Source organism: Nicotiana sylvestris, chromosome 10 (genome assembly GCF_000393655.2).
Source record: "Nicotiana sylvestris chromosome 10, ASM39365v2, whole genome shotgun sequence".
NCBI lineage: Eukaryota > Viridiplantae > Streptophyta > Magnoliopsida > Solanales > Solanaceae > Nicotiana > Nicotiana sylvestris.
The window spans coordinates 103,363,221-103,381,056 of NC_091066.1; the positions used below are offsets into that span (position 1 = coordinate 103,363,221).

General features: G+C 34.5%; 1 protein-coding gene across 1 annotated transcript; it reads left to right on the plus strand.

The window, feature by feature from the left end:
- Window positions 1–153: 153 nt before the first annotated feature.
- Window positions 154–15,687, plus strand: LOC104233274 (ABC transporter A family member 11-like). Its single transcript, XM_070160215.1, has 16 exons — window positions 154–661; window positions 2,320–2,554; window positions 2,678–2,895; window positions 3,288–3,473; window positions 3,569–3,664; window positions 3,745–3,930; window positions 4,058–4,217; window positions 4,296–4,561; window positions 13,303–13,420; window positions 13,519–13,595; window positions 13,691–13,780; window positions 14,325–14,468; window positions 14,543–14,845; window positions 14,926–15,003; window positions 15,075–15,251; window positions 15,372–15,687. Exons 1-16 carry the CDS (start codon window positions 284–286, stop codon window positions 15,537–15,539), a joined length of 2,880 nt encoding a protein of 959 aa, XP_070016316.1. The 5' UTR covers window positions 154–283; the 3' UTR covers window positions 15,540–15,687.
- The last annotated feature ends 2,149 nt before the right edge of the window (window positions 15,688–17,836 follow it).

Below are 17,836 nucleotides of genomic sequence, written 5' to 3' on the forward strand. Positions count from 1 at the left end.
GATTTTTCGGCAAAACACATCTGTAAAGGGTTAGATCAGTCATTTCCCCATTACGTAACGGAAAATTGGCGGAAATCTAGTCAGCAGCATTTAAAACACTTGACAGCAAAAATAGAACATTAGAAATAATATTAGTACCACAGGTCCTAGAGACTTCACATTTAATTTCCCATTATAAATTATTATACCATGCAAATTAAAGTGGTAATTAACTCCTCCATTTTTCACTCCCAATATCCATAAATTGTTTCTTCAAGTGTTAAAACCTCAATCAAATTTTGTGATGGCTGAAATGGAGCTGCAGATGGGATTTCGTTTGTTTTGGCAACAAACAACGGCTTTACTGAAGAAAAACTTGTTTATCTCAATGAGAAGCAAAAGAGCAACATTTCTTCAACTGTTCTCATCACTCTTGTTTATGGCTCTTTTGTTTGGAATCCAAAAGGCCATGGATTATAAGGCAAAACATCCGTCAGCAATCGGAGCTGTCACTGATCCAAAGCCTCTGATGAACCCATCAATACCTCCATGTGAGCACAAGTTCTTTATGAAACGTCCGTGTTATGATTTTGTGTGGAGTGGAAGTGGTAATCCAAGAATTCAATCCATTGTTAATGGAATTCTTGCTAATAATCCGGGTCGCTCCATATCTCCTACCAAGGTAATTACAAGCATTAATGCTTTGTGTGTTGAGATCTTTCATTTTAGGAAAAATGATCAAATTTGGCCCTGCACTACCCCAAATTAAATAAAATTTTCCGTCAAAAAGGCTCATTATAGTTCTTGTGTTTACCTCGAAAAATATGAGTAACAATTAAAGATAATTTGTGGTTTTAAAGATATGTGATTTATTCTAATACTAACGATTATACAAGTAATATTGAACTTTAATAAGAAGGAATAATGAACCAGATCAACGTTGTTGAGGCAGTAGGGGGTCTCGAGTTCGTCTACTCAGGGACCTCAAGGTCAGCTAAGACCAACAAAGTATGAATAATAAAGTAAATGCAATAAAGCTCAAGAATAATTGTTGTGCACGTTAAACAAGAGAAGAATAAGAATGCTCTATTGCACTGAATGATATGATCTTTTTACAAAATGATTGGGGTCCCCTTTATATAGGAGGAGAAAACCCCACTATAGTACATTGCTCATAAAGGTAAAGAATTCTATTGGTATAGGTGTATAACGGCCTAGTACGGACCTATACCATTTCATACAATCCTTATCCTATAATTAATGCCTAGGTCCACGTGTCCTAAAGAAATTCCCGCTCTTTCTTGATTGCCCCCAAGAATGTACTGCTCTCGATATAGGTCGAGCCTGGTCTTCGATCTGCTTCCTTGAGGTGTATGCTCCCCACCCGGGTCTGACCTCTACCTCGAGTCGCTCGGGCTCGGATTCACAGCTCAATTTAAGACTTCAAAAATCATGCTCCTCGATTTTGACCGCATACATCTTGACGCCTAGCAAAGCTCCAACCTCGGGGTAATTTTCGAAAGTTGAAAGATAAATTGAAACTTTTTTTCTTGAAGAATTTGGACACGTGGATTTCACCCATTTCATGTTGGAGCTCCGTGCAAAGACAAATACGAGACAATTTGCTAATGGCAAGGGTATGAGTGAATCAAAAGTGTACAGAGTACATGGGCAAAATTTGACCTTTTCTCTTCATTTTGCGTGGCCCATATTGTAAAATTTTTTAAGTACCTTTTGTTATAAAAGATTCTGATTTATGTAATTTTTAATAGATATTTTTATTTAAAACAATGTTAAAGAAGTTTATATACGTATGAATTTATGAGGACAATTAGATGTTTTGACCATCTTGTTTTGAAACATCAGTTAATAATCTGAGTCCTCCTAACAATGTAGAAACACTGCTATTCATTTTAAGCTTTTTGAATTAAAAATTATCTTTTAAAGGACACTAGTAAATGATTCCTTTCTCCTGTTTTGTGAAACATTATTACTATTCGGAGAGTCACTTTCAATATGGAAAATGTTTTTCATAATAATAAATTCTGATTTATAGTACTTTTATGTAATTAGTTATTGAATGTAGAATTTATTCCGTAATAGTTCAGGAATCAAAATTTGCAAAATAGATGCTTTGACACTCATTTTCCAACTTTTCAAGTACTAAGTAAATTTGCTGTCTGCTAGTTGCAGCTGAAAATTCATCTTTTTCTACAAATTTAACATGTTAGGTAAAAGTATTGTTACAGAGTTTTGCTTTTGACCAAGTTACTTGATTTTTAATACAATGTGGACAAGATGCTTCTGTGTTGCACATGATTTAAACTCTTTCATTTGCAGGTTAAGTCATTTAGCATGAAAGACGAATTGACAAAATGGCTTCTCAATGATCCAATGCGTACCCCTGGAGCTTTGCATTTTGTGGAACGAAATGCCACAGTTATAAGCTATGGTGTAGTAACAAATACTTCTACATATATTCCGGTTCCAAGGCAACCTGAAGATCCTACTTTCAAATTCCTAATTCCCCTTCAATTAGCTGCATCTCGTGAAATCGCGAGGTCTTTGCTTGGAGGTAATATAAGATAACAATTTAGCTTCATTACCATCAGTTTAAAATTTGACAGGCATAAAAAACCTTAATGGCTTCTCATCAATAAACATTATGATCAATAAGACTGCAATCCCCTTTTCACAGATTCAAAGTTCAGCTGGAATGTGGGTCTCGAGGAATATCCACATCCTGTACTAGAAGATACAGATGAGAGCTATACATTACTAAACGCTAACTCCCCAATGGATGCTATGCCATTGGTTGAAATGTTCAGTCCAATCTTCTTCTATGCAATTTCTATGTTTGGTTTTGTATTTCAGATTAGCTTAATGGTTCTTGAGAAGGAGCTCAAACTTCGACAGGTTATTAGTGCATTGTTATCGTAGAAAAGATTTTGTGCACTTTCCCATATATTGTAATCATTAATCAGAAAGTTATTTCACTATGTATAGATGTCATGCTCTTATGAAGTTTCTAGGAATACTTATATTTTATTCTGTTTCATCTTTGCATAGAGGATTATATAAAACGAAAAATCAAGATTACTATGAAATGCACTTAAATCGCTTGCAAAATATGAAAATTTGTAACAAGTATCATGTCTTTTGACATTTATGTCAGATAGTTGGATATTAGAAACGTATGTTGCTGCTTGGAACAAAGTTGGTTCCATGAAATCTTGTTAATTATTGGAGTGTACTAACTTATGGAATTACTTCAACTTTTTGTCCCATTTTTCTCATTTGATTTTCAGGCAATGACTGTGATGGGACTTTATGACTCTTCCTATTGGTGCTCGTGGCTAATATGGGAGGGACTTAAGGCATTCATTTCCTCACTCCTTATAGTCCTGTTTGGCATGATGTTTCAGCTTCACCTTTTCTTGAGAAACAGCTTTACGATTGTACTACTTTTATTCTTTCTTTTCCAATTCAACATGGTGAGTTCCCTCCTTTAAAATAGAAAGCTATGTTTAAGTTAAGCCACATTTGCAATATCTGTGGACTGATAACTTGTTGCATCTTGTTGTGCTAGGTTGGTTTTGCCTTCCTACTGTCAAACTTCATCCGCAAGTCCTCTTCGACCACATCTGCTGGTTTTGCTATATTTGTAATTGGTGTCGGGACTCTGGCAAGTCAATTTTCAGAATTCTAAAACATAATAAATCTCAAGTCACTTATAGTAATTGGTTTCTTTTTATTATAATACAGACATTTTCACCGGCCCTCTATGGTGATACAGACATTAAAACAAGATATAGAAGAATACTTTGGTCCTTTTTTCCACCTAATCCTTTTGCTGGAGGCATAAATGTGTTACAAAATGGATCAGACAGTGATGGGATCAGCTGGAGCAGGTTATCAGGATGTGATTTGGGTGAATCATGCTACTCAATGGTATGGTAGCCTTTTGAATTCTCTTTTGATTTTCAGCCTTTTGAATCATGCAATCCTGTATTATAGTACCATATTTATTCCAAAATAAGGCCGATTAACCATTTCCTGAACTTTTTTGTCTTGCCAGCTCCACTATTATCGATGGCTTATATCAACTTGCTTCTTGTGGCTTGTTTTGGCTATCTACCTAGACAATATCATACCCAACTCAGCAGGTGTAAGGAAACCCCTTTTCTATTTTATAAAACCTGGATATTGGACAGGGCGAAGTCAAGAGAAGCCGGAAGGTACTGGAATTTCAAATTAACTCTCATTTCCTTATTAGTTTCCTATTGATTTCATTTAAAAACCACGCTCTTTCTCAGTTGTTGTTTCAGAAAATGCCCCCATTTTAGGTTCTGGTTCTGCACTATCAAATGACAGTTTCTCCCAAGATAATGAGGGTGTTTTCGACGAGGAAAACAGGGTGAAACAACAAGTCAAGGGAGGCATTATTAATCCCAATGTTGCTGTTCAGCTACGAGACCTTTCCAAGACATATTCTGGAACAATGAGCTTAAGTTGCCACTCTTGTTGTCTATGCTGTTTTTACTGTACATGCAAGATTAAGAAAGCTTACAGAGCTGTCCAGGTGAATTTCCCTATACTCCCTCACTACAAAGTAGCTTTTTGGCTAAAGTTGAATGGCGCAAATCTGGAGTTTTTTTTGTTGCAGCAATAAGTATTCACATTTAGTTTATACCTTGAGTTTGTGGAAACCATCATTTATCTCTGCTGCCTTTCTTCATAATGAAATAACTCTAATTTCCATTTTACTATTGTGAATGATGTAAGTGTATTTTACTTCATACTGCAAAAGATAGATTACACCTAGAATATATACACAAAGTTAGAGACATAATTCAAGAGTGTATCCCTAAGATCATGGCTTTTACCCACAATCTTTGACTATACCATCAGACACAATCTAACATACAATCTAATATTGAAATACTCTCTGACAAAATCTAAGTCTTAACACTCCCCCTCAAGCTGGAGCGTAAATGTCATATGCTCCAAGCTTGCTACAAATGTATTCAATCTGAGCCCCTCTAAGGGACTTAGTAAGGACATCTGCCAATTGGTCATTTGAACCGACAAAGCTAGTGGCAATGCATCCGGACTCGATCTTCTGCGTAATAAAATGACAATCCACCTCTATATGTTTCGTTCTTTCATGAAAAACTGGATTAGAGGCAATATGAAGGGCAGCCTGATTGTCGCATATAAGCTCCATCTGTTTGAACTCAACACATTTTAACTCTTGGAGGAGTTGTTTCAACCAAATAAGCTCGCATGTGGCAAGGGCCATAGCTCGATATTCTGCTTCTGCACTAGATCTAGCAACAACATATTGCTTTTCCAAGAGATTAGATTTCCCCCATTCATGATACAGTACCCAGAAGTAGAGCGTCTATCTGACGGAGAACCTGCCCAATCAGCATCAGAATATCCAACAATGTCTGTGTGACTTTTGTCTTCATATAATAGTCCTTGCCCCAGAGCTTTTTTGATGTATCTTAGGATACGAATTACTGCGTCCCAATGATCTTTACAGGGAGCTTGGAGAAACTGACTAACCACACTTACTGCAAATGAAATATCAGGTCATGTGATAGTAAGATAATTCAGTTTACCGACCAGTCTTCGATATCTGCCAGGATCATTCAATGGCTCCCCCTGTCCAGGGACGAGTTTGACATTTGGATCCATAGGAGCGTCAATAGGTTTGCAGTTTAACATGCATGTTTCCTCTAGTATGTCCAAAGCATATTTTCTTTGTGAGATAGCAATACCGGTCTTGGATTGTGCTACCTCGATTCCCAAGAAATACTTTAACTTCCCCAAGTCCTTGGTTTGAAAGTGACTAAATAGATGCTACTTTAGTTGAGATATTCCTTCTTGATCATTTCCAGTTATGACAATGTCATCAACATAAACGACCAGATAAATATTATTTTTTGGACCATTATGTCGATAGAAAACGAAGTGATCTGCTTCACTTTGAGACATCCCAAATTGTTGGACAACAGAGCTAAATCTGCCAAACCATGCTCTCGGAGATTGCTTAAGGCCATATAGTGAACGTTTCAGACGGCATACTAAATTTGACTCCCCCTGAGCAACAAACCCAGGAGGTTGCTCCATATAAACTTCCTCAGCAAGCTCACCATGTAAGAAGGCATTCTTTATATCTAGTTGATGAAGCGGCCAACAACACATTGCTGCTAAGAAGATAAGCAGTCAGACAGATGCAATTTTGGCAACGGGAGAGAATGTGTCACCATAATCAAGGCCATAAATCTGGGTGTATCCTTTAGCAACAAGGCGAGCTTTCAGCCGATCAATTGTTCCATCTGAACCTACCTTTATTGTATAGATCCACCGACATCCAACAATGGATTTTCCTTTCGGTAACTAGACCAATTCCCAAGTGTTATTGGTCTCTAGAGCAGTCATTTCTTCGATCATAGCCCCTTTCCACCCTGAATGTTCCAATGCTTCACCAACAGTCTTTGGTATAGGTACATGAGATAAGGAAGATACAAAGGTATAATATAATGGGGACAATCGATGATAACTTAAGCAGTTAAATCGTACTGGTTTCTGAGTGTCGCACCTCCTTTTCGCCGCGCCCGCGGGGCGCGTGGGGAGTTTTCTCCAATTGAAGGACAGTCGAAACGAGATTTGTTTATTTGTTTTAGAGTCGCCACCTGGGAATTTTAAGGCGTCCCAAGTCACCAATTATAATCCCTGAATCGAGGAGAATATGACTCTGTTTATTATTCTGCGAACCAGAAATCCTGAGTAAGGAATTCTGTTAATCCGGAAGAAGGTGTTAGGCATTTCCGGATTCCGTGGTTCTAGCACGGTCGCTTAACTGTTTTTATTATTGGCTTAATTACCTTGATTTTATTAAATACATTGATGTTACATGTTTTTACTACCGCTTATTGATGACCCTTCTTTGAATCGAATTACGCGTACGTATATTCGTGTTAAAAAAAATTGCGGACTTGTGTCACGCGTACGTGTACACAATAACTTTTTATAATATATTTATTAAGCAATCATTTTTCGAAATTGTGTTGGATCAAGAATATTTGTTTTTCTTGAATAATGAACCGTACATCTCGGGTTTTTATGAAATTGATTTAACGCCTTTTGGAAAAATCCTTTTATTAAATATTCGTTCGAAATTGCGCGTACGCATAATCCGAATTTTTGCTTTTAAAAATATAATCAGGGTACGCGAACGTATCCCTAATTGTGCAAAATATTCGTAATGATATTAGGGATTTTCCACAAATTGTTTATTATATCTATACATTTTTATGTGAAAATCATGATAAATTCCCATTTAAGGTGCCCTTAAATTCTTTGAAAAGAATTTACAATTTATTAAATGTTGACCGTTGATTATATTTTCCGAATATAAGTTATATTCATTTCAACTATTCAATTTCAAAGGACAGAATACAAATATGATTAATATTATTTAAAAAAAAACAAATATGACATATATATATATATATATATATATATATATATATATATATATATATATATATATATATATATATATATATATATATATCAAAGAATAAATTGCATATAAAACTGAAAATGAATGATTCATAAAGGAAGGAAATATTTTCCAAATTTTTTTTTCATGATTTACTTAATGCAAATTCTATTTCTAATTACCATTGATATCAAGTGTTGCAATTGGTACTTATACATCTCGTTTCATTCTTATATAATCGCTTTTAATCTAATAAGCCTAATTATTTGATCAATTTGTCTTATGAAGGTATATAGGTATCGAGTTTATAAGAAAGGAATTATTATACAAGTTAATTCAATAAAATTACCTTACATGCAACTTAACTGTATATCGTAAACATTCATAACATTTTAACATTGTAACAAGCTACATCATATCACCTTTCGCCAACGTTTATACACACATCTATTATCTTATAAAAATATACCAACAACACCATCTTAACCTTATTTAACAATAAATATCACTACTGTAATTTTCTTGGCACTTCTACATCACTTCTTGCTTAACTAACAACAAAATTAAATAATGACCAACATTCATGCCATATTCCCTACTTTGACAATTTAATATGATTAAACTAATGAGATAATGAGCTAATATTATTACAAATCTTTATACGAACTTTTAAAGTAAGACAATTAGCTCATAGCTATCAAATTGAATTCACTACTAATTAACTAACATAAAACAAAAATGAAATTTAAATTGATGAACTTGGACAAATAGAAAACAGAATTTCAATTCAAACTTCATTGATGAGTCATGTTGAATCTCTTTCCAACTTAAAATTTAAAAGACATGTACCTGGTATTGGAAAACAAGAGAAGATGAAGCTGAGAAGCAGCAACAGTAGTAACAATGTAGCACAACAACGACAGTCCAGCAACACAGGAATAGACCAGTAACAGTAGGAATAGTAGTAAACCCAGGAGACTATAAACGACTCCAAGTATAGAGAAGAAGTAAAAGGCAGGAAGGTTCTGACTATTTCAGATCTTAAGCGAGGCAATGAAACAGTAACTATTCTTTTCAACTTCAAAACTCTCCAAAATGAATTCTGTCCCTGTATATTCAGTGTATCCAGAATGTATATCGGGTGTATACTTCTCACTCCGCCCCCTCTTTTTTTCTTCTCTCTATCTAGTTTTTCCTCTCTTTTTTTCCACCCTTCTTCCTAAATTTTCTCTTCTATTTATAGCAAAATTTTCGAAATTTTCAGATTTTTTTTTATTATTTTATTATTTTTTTAATTAAAAGAAATCCCACTTACAAATTGCTTTTATTTTTTTAGAAAAAGAAATCCCACCTTTATTTACTTTTATTTTTAAAATTCCAACTTTAATTACTTTATCTTATTTAAAATCCCACTTTTTATTTTTTTTTAAAAGAGAATCTCACTTTATTTAACTTTTCTTTAAAAAACAAACCACTATCTTTTCTTTTTCTTTTAAAAATGCTACTTTCAATTACTTTAAATTTTTTTAAATTTTCAGATACCTTTATATTTATTTTTTAATTCCAACCTTCTTTTACTTTTAATTTTTTTTTTTTTTAAAATTTTCTACATTCTTTTACTTTTTTTTTTTTTTAAAAAAACATTCCCGAAATTATTATATATGTTTTTTTAAAAAAAATAAAAAAATAAAAATAAAAAAATAAAATAAAATATTTTCGGATTTTTTTTATATATAAAAAAAACAAAAAATAAAACTATTAATAGTGATAATTCACCTTTTATTTTTTATTTTTTTGGTTTTGTTTTGTGTTGGACAAAAATGAAGATGGGGTGTTGGGTTAATGGAGCGGACCGGGTCGACCCGGTTTGAAACGGACCGGGTCATGGGGAAAGTTGGGCAATTATTTGGGCCTGTGGTTTGAAATTGAAGAAGTGGCCCAATCCGATTTTTCTTTGTATTTTTGTTCTCTTTTCTTCTTTTATTTTTCTAAAACTAAATTATAAAAGTACTTAAATTATTATTAAGAACTAAATTAAGTTATAAAAGCGCAAATTAACTTCCAATAACAATTAACGCACAATTAAGTAATAATTAAGCATAAAATTGTTCATTTGGACATTAAATGCTAAAAATGCAAAAGATGCCTATTTTTGTATTTTTTTATTAATTTAACAAATAAACATGTATAGACAAACATACAAATAGTTACACAAAATATCACAAAAATTGCACACCAAGAAAAATTATTTTATTTTTTGAATTTTTTGGGAGTAATTCTCATATAGGGCAAAAATCACGTGCTTACAACTGCCCCTCTTTGCGTATGGCGATTGGTGGAGTTACTGCATCTGATGAAGGCATGACTGGAGCAGGTGACTTAGGAGCAAGAAATGAGTCATCGGGAGCTACCAATGTATCCGAATCAGTTGTAGTGCTATCATTAGTATTAGCTAGAGGACGGGCACGTCTGGAGTATACTTGGAGAGGAGGAGAGCTTTGAGGTCTGTCTGTAAGACTAACCTGCGGTATAGGAAATGTAGGCACTGGCAAAACTTGAGGTATCAAATTTCTGTTTGTAGTGTTTAGTGAAAAATAGGGAGATGTCTCAAAGAAGGTTACATCCACAGAGATCAAATATTTATGTGCTTTTGGATCATAGCATTTATAACCTTTCTGGTAACGAGAATATCCAAGAAAGACACACTTAATTGACTTTGGTTGGAGTTTGTCATTTCCAGGACTGTGATCATGAACAAAGCAAGTACATCCAAACACTCTCAAAGGTAAATGATAGGGATTTTGACCTGGAAAGAGAATTGAGTGTGGACTTTGATGTTGCAACACAGAAGAAGGCATCCTATTGATCAGATAGCAAGCAGTGAGAACAACATCTCCCCAAAAACGAAGAGGAACGTGATAAGTAAGGTACAAGCAGTTTCAATGAGATCCCGATTTTATGTTCGACAACTCCATTTTGTTGAGGAGTATATGCACATGAGGTCTGATGAGTGATTCCTTGAGATGACATGAAACTAGTGAAAGGGAATGATAAATACTCTTTTGCATTGTCACTACGTAATACCTTTACTGAAACACCAAATTGATTATTTACCTCAACGCAAAAGTTTTGAAAAAGAGAATAATTCAGAACGATTTTTCATTAAAAATACCCATGTGCAACGGGAGAAGTCATCAATAAAGGCAACAAAATATTGAAATCCTAAACTTGAAACAACACGACTAGGACCCCAAACATCTGAGTGAACAATGTCAAACATAGATGACGCCCTATTATTAACTCTTTTATGAAATGAAGTGCGGGTGTGTTTCCCAAGCTGACAAGATTCACATTCAAAATAAGACAATGTGGAAAGACTAGGAATTAATTTATGAAGCTTTGCAAGACTCGGGTGACCTAAACGGCCGTGGAGTAGATCAGCTGACGCAACGAAAGTGAAGGCAACTGGTGGTTGTGATCTGGATATATGATATAGTCCCTGTGACTCATATCCTGTTCCAATCGTCTTCCCCGTTCTCTAGTCCTGCACAACAACAGAGTTAGCAAAAAAAGTGACAGAACAATTAAGACTTTTGGTTAATTTACTAATGGAAATCAAATTGAATGGGCATTCTGGAGCAAATAAAACTGAGTTTATAGAGATAGAGGGAAGAAATTGCACTTCTCCTATTCCTTTTACTGCAGTTCGCGAGCCATTAGCAAGGGTAACCGCAGGGAGGGTTGAGAAAGGAATAAGGTTTGAAAAAAGATTCTGATTACCGGAGATATGATCAGATGCACCCGAGTCCAGTATCCACGAGCAATTGGGTGAAGACCTGCTCAGAAAAGCAAAGGAATTACCAGTTTTTGAGGTGCCAGATGAGAGTGATTGTTGTTTAGCCGCTTGATACTGCAGGTAATCACTCTAATCCACTCCAGATAAAGTAATAAAATTAGCATGTTGATCATCTGTTTCACCACCATTTTGAACCATGTGGGCTGTACTGCGATTGTTTGTACGTATGGTCGACCATGCAGTTTCCAACAAGTTTGTCGAGTATGGCCTGGCTTGTTGCAGTAATTGCAGTAGGGTCTGGTGCTTTTACCTTTTCCTCTTTGAGAGACATTTTGTTCTTGTGGATTTTCATTTTGCACAACTAATACAGGTGTCTCCACTTTATTAGTATCAAGTGTTTCTGTTCCAATACGCAATAGTCGAGCTGAAACCTCAACTAATTAAGGAACTACAGAGCTTGCCAAGATCTGATCCTTTACAGGGCTGAGATCAGATCGAAGTCCTTTCAGTTCCAAAACCATAAAAAGCTTATCTCTTTGTTGCTCCTGGGTGGTGACACTTGCAGTAAGTGGCATGAGTGAGTTAAATTGATCTTTCAAGGTATCTATTTGTCCTAAATAACTCGCCATATCTTGATTGTTCTGCCGAAGTTGGACTAAATCTGAAACTACTTTGTATATTCATTGTATATCGTTCGTATACAAAGCTTTAACTTTAGTCCAAACTTTATAGCAAGTTTTACAAGATTGAAACAAGTTGAGTAATTTAGGATCCAAAGAGTTCCATAAAAAATTACACAATTGTGCATCAATTCGGGTCCACTTAGTCTTTTCACTAGTGCCAATTTTACTAGCATTTTTGACTAAGTGATTCTCATATCCTTGTCCCATGAACCACATTTCAACTGAAGAAGACCATGGTGAGTAATTATTACTACCTTGTAATTTAACAGTAGTAATGGTGGAAGGATTCGAAATTGAAGAGAAAAATGGTTTGACTTCTTCTGTTGTGGATGACTCACCTGTCATTTTGATATTAAATTTCAAGAAGGCAAGGGTACAAAATAGTATGGGAAAGAGGACAAAAGTAAGAGCACTGTGTAATGAAATAGAAGACTTTGTTGGACAAGAAAGCTTGTAAGAATGACCCCCACATGTAAAGACAAAGTAATAAAGTATGACTTGAAATAAAGAAAGCTTTACTTTTGAAAAAGCTTTTCAAAACCAAAGTTTTACTCTTCTGCTTCAAACGAAAAATCCCCTCTATCTAACAGAATAGTTTTCTTTTCCTCTCACCAAAATCACAAGATCTGGCGGGGAAAGGAGCTTATTAATAGAGTCGGGTCAGAGAGTAACAAGATCTGACCGTAAACTACTTTGGAGATTTTAGAGAATGTGATGGGTAAGACCGGAATAAATGGTCGACCTCACGTATCTGAAATAAAAGTCCCGAAGAAGTGGATGTCGGAAAAAGCAACCGGAAAAGGTGGTCGGAAAAATCCACCGGAGTAGTGACTGACAGAAAAAGCAATTGGAAAAAGTATTCGAGTCTCTACCGAGATCGTAGAGGCTCTGATACCATGTGAATGATGTAAGTGTATTTCACTTCATACTGCAAAAGATAGATTACTCCTAGAATATATACACAAAGCTAGAGACATAATTTCAAGAGTGTATCCTAAGATCATGGCTTTTACCCACAATCTTTGACTATACCATCAGACACAATCTAACATACAATCTAATATTGAAATACTCTCTGACAAAATCTAAGTCTTTAACAACTATTTAATCACATAGCATCGGCACACGAAATAATAGACGTCACCATCTAGAATTGATTACCATCACGCACTTCCCCTTTCGGCTGAGCCTGATCCCCTGCTACATAGCGTGCCAGTTTCAATATCAAAAGCCAGCAAACACAGGAAACTCTTGTCCTTTCTTCCAGCATTTGACCATAACATGTAATGGAATATGTTTAGTGATGAAAGGTGCACTTTTTAATTCAGGGTCTTTGGTTAAATCTTGAGAAGGACCAACTGTTCTGTCTCCTGGGACCCAATGGAGCAGGCAAAACGACGGCAATTAGTTGCTTAACGGGTATAATCCCAGTGACTCGTGGAGATGGTAATATCTTTAATAGTTCAACATTACAAATGATTTTTATGGTTTGAGTGTGAAAAAAAAAAAGAATTGTATAACTGATACATTTTTCTTTATAACAGCATTAATATATGGAAACTCTATCCGAAGTGCGGTTGGCATTTCAAACATAAGAAAGCTAATTGGAGTCTGCTCACAGGTAGTCGTAGTTCCGTATCCATTTACTAGTCAATTCAAGTTCTGTGGTGCTTACTTTTAGAAAGCATAAAGTAACTTTTGCATACCCTATTGCAGTTTGACACTCTTTGGGATGCATTGTCTGGACAAGAGCACCTTGAACTCTTCGCCAGCATCAAAGGATTATCTGCAACTTCAAAAAGATTGGTGAGCCCATGAAGCATTTTCTGTATTTTAATAAAATGCACCTTGTGTTGGTGGTAGTGAGGAGGGATTTGGCCTAGACAACTACAATATACAGGTAACCAAGACATAAATACTTGAAGGAGGGGGACACAATACCTTATCTTCTCAAAAGCAAAGTTAGAATTAAGTCTAATTCTATACGTCGTGAGATCCTTATAAAGGAATTGCTTAAGTGGAAAATAGAATTAAGAAGGGAAGATTCCTCCCCTTTACATCTTTAAGTTACCAAAAATAAATATCATGTGTCAACTTACTATCTATCATTGGAAAAAAAAATAGATATTCTACATCCTCTAGCTTCAATACTTCTCATTTGGGAGGAAGAATTTGCCATCCGGCATTTGTAATATCTACATATTCATCAGTTCTATATTATATTCTGCAGTCATATATTTATATGAAGTAGCTTAACACAAAATTGCATTCATGCTGGAATTTGTTTGATCGTGCAGCCATTCCAGATGATATCTGTCTCTAAGATCTTCTTCATTTACTTGAATGACAGGAAGCTAAAAGCTTATTAGCTGATGTAAAACTTGATGATGTAGCGAAAGTGAGAGTCAGTGGCTATAGTGGTGGAATGAAACGTCGCCTTAGTTTAACAATAGCATTGATTGGAAATCCGAAGCTTCTCTTTTTGGATGAACCAGTATGTGAATCTTTACTACTTTAATAATATGCGTGTATTTTCTATATCCTGAAGTAAATTTCTTCAACTTGTAGACAACTGGTATGGATCCTGTAACTCGGAGGCATATCTGGAGTGTAATTGAGGCTGCAAAGCAAGGACGTTCAATCATTCTGACAACACATTCTATGGAGGAAGCTGATATTTTATCGGATCGAATTGGAATTATGGCAAAGGGAAGACTTCGCTGCCTTGGGACATCAACCACATTGAAGTCTCAATTTGGAGCTGGTTTTATTACTAAAGTTAGTCTGAATAAAGTTGCTGAAGATGTGAATTCTGCAGCTGCTAATGTGATAGACAGGAAACGTGAGGCAGTCAAAGAATACTTCAGACAGGTCTTTTAGTAGGAGCGCTTTTTTCAGATTTTCTTTAACTAATAAACTCATGCTCTCGACTTAAGTTATCTGTTTTACAGCACCTGGATGCCACACCAAAAGAGGAAGATAAGTCCTTGACTTTTGTTATTCCTCACGAGAAGGAGAATCAACTAGGAGTAAGTAACTATTATAACATTTGTACGAGTAGTCAAACTTTATCCTGATATTATTGGTGCACCTGCATCAGAAATTTTTCTCCAAGCTAGAAAACAGGAAAACGGAATTTGGCATACTAAATATCCAGATAGGTCTTACAACGCTAGAAGAAGTGTTTATGAACATTGCAAAGAAGGCAGAGCTAGAGGAAGCCAAATCTGAAGGAAGCATCAAGACACTGGCATTAGCATCCGGAACCACTCTCCAGGTAAGTGCTTCAATTTGAATTTGGATGAAGATTATATCGTTAACCGGCTAAACAGCATTCTGAGAAAAGATGAAAATTTTCAAAAACAAAGTCACTAATTGGCCTTACAATGCAATGAAGGTACCCTTAGGATCGAAGTATGTAGAGATCCCAGGGACAACATCCTCAGAGAACCCTCGAGGGCTTATGGTTGAGGTTTATTGGGAACAGGATAATCATGGCAATCTCTGCATCTCGGGACATTCTAATGAAATTCCAGTTCCACCAGGTCTTCAACTAACAACTTAAAAGAGAGAGGTTGTATTGTATACCAGTTTTAAGGAATTGCTTCTGTTAACGTAATGCTTTGTATAATATATCCTAGCCTCATTACAAAAGAGTTCAATTTTTAGTTATTATGAGCAGTGCATGCAGACAAATCTTGATTTCTTATAATGAGAATGAATTATATTTATAAGTTTCCAACAGTGATATTCATGGAGACAAATATTTTTCTTTTGGCAAAGTAAGTCTGTTTCACCCTAGCTACTTATAGTAATTCGTTTTGTGCTAATATCATAACAAAGTTTTCACGATTTAAATATGTATCATTCTTAGTTGTTTTTTCACCTGTATTATTTTAAATATCATTAATGTCATTTCTGTTTCTCTATCCCCTCCAGACATTTAAAAGCATCGACATCTACAACAAGTGGTATTTCTTTTTAAATTACACTCAATTTTTTTCCTGAAGAACTCCGTTTAGAGTTAATGGCCCCAAAGGTTCTTAAACTATTTGATAAATGCAACGTTATTCCTAAGTAATAATTTTCTTTTAGATAAATAAATGCAATGTTTATCCCTAAAATTTAATATATCAACTTCCAAAAGATAAGCTTTGATGACCTATCAAAATTCAGAATTATCCTATAAAAATGATATTGCACTTTCAAAATTATTTAGAACCTCTGCTATCAAACTTTCCTCTTCTAATTCCTACATTATTTTTTTTAAAAAAATTCTACATCTAAAAACTGAATTTTGTGATGAATTAAACAAAACTATAGTTTGCATGCTCGAATTAAAGGAGACTACGATATTTCTTCCATTTTGCCAAGACATAATCCACGTGCCAAAATGCAAGGGAAAATTGCTGGCTCCAAATTCTGTCACTGTGATAAGTTTGGGTGAAGATTTAAAATGTTTAAATTAATACCTCACTTTTCGTAGAACATCATGTGGAAAAGACGAAGTAGGCATTGAGACATAACTTCAAATCAAACATTATTGGCAAATATTGAATCATTATTGTATAATTTTGTTTTTACAATTTAATTTCAACTTAAAATAAAAAATTTGAAGTTTAAAAACTTATGTGAAAACTAGTTCAAGTGAAATAATAATTTTTACTCATAAAATGTTAATACCAAAAACCCTTTTAATCAACTTCAAGCAAATATTGTCCAAATGAGGCAAGCTGTGGATCACATTTTTTAGTAAAAAACTTACCCGCACCGGGGTGTTTACACCCAACCAATAAGCAAATGACATATGTCAGTATTTTTAACTATAATTATCAATACTTAATTATATTGATACTAATAATACTAATATTGAAAATTTTAATATATAGTCTATGGTCTTTATGGTATCACAGGCCATTACCAAATAATATATTCCCAAATTTCACAAAAATTATGCAAAAACTACTTTATCTCTCAACTCTATTTCTTGACAACATTATTTCTCGCAAGAAATTTAAAATTATACGAATTCATACCATCAATTTCACCATTGAAAACCATTTATTATTTTGCATCGAATCTAACTTATTAATAAAATGTATAAATTACTATCATAATCTATGCTTCCCAAGTCTGAGAGTGCAAGACTAATCGAGCAACATACTAGTAAAAGAACAGAAACCTTCATGGCTTGGCTCTTAATCTAATTCCCAACTACATATGTTGTTATTTCGGAATTATGCTTTACGCTCGAAGAAGATCAGAAATAATCGGTACTTTGAAATTTAGCCAAACACTTGAAGAAGATTAGGAATAAAAGAAAGAAGAACGAGGAAGTTTACAGCAATCTTAAGTTTTTAATTTTTATTAACTTATTTTAAATAAAATTCCTAAAAGACCTTAGTTTATCTTATATGGTTAACTTAACAACATTGGGTGTAAACACTCGGTGCAGGTAAGTTTTTACCAATTTTTTATCATGCGACAGAAAACCCCAAGACACAAGGTGTAAGTTCCAAGTTTTTATTTTTATTTTTTATAATAGACTAAAATAGGCACTTAAAATAGATTAAATATAAGAAATTATAGAAAAATGTAATCAAAGTTGTGTAGGATTCAAAGAAAACAATACGTGAAGAAAAATCGACGTGACTATCCATTTGTAATAATATATTTACACAATAATATTTTATCTCATGAACTTCTTAATTATAAAACATATCATATAAGTTATAGTCAGATACTTAAATAAATTTTAAACATAAAAGTGTTTGAAACGCAAAGGGTGGAGTAGCAGGCGGAAGGTGCGTAAGAACATTCCTGAAACGTATAAAACAGACAATTTAAGACGTAAAGTTCACA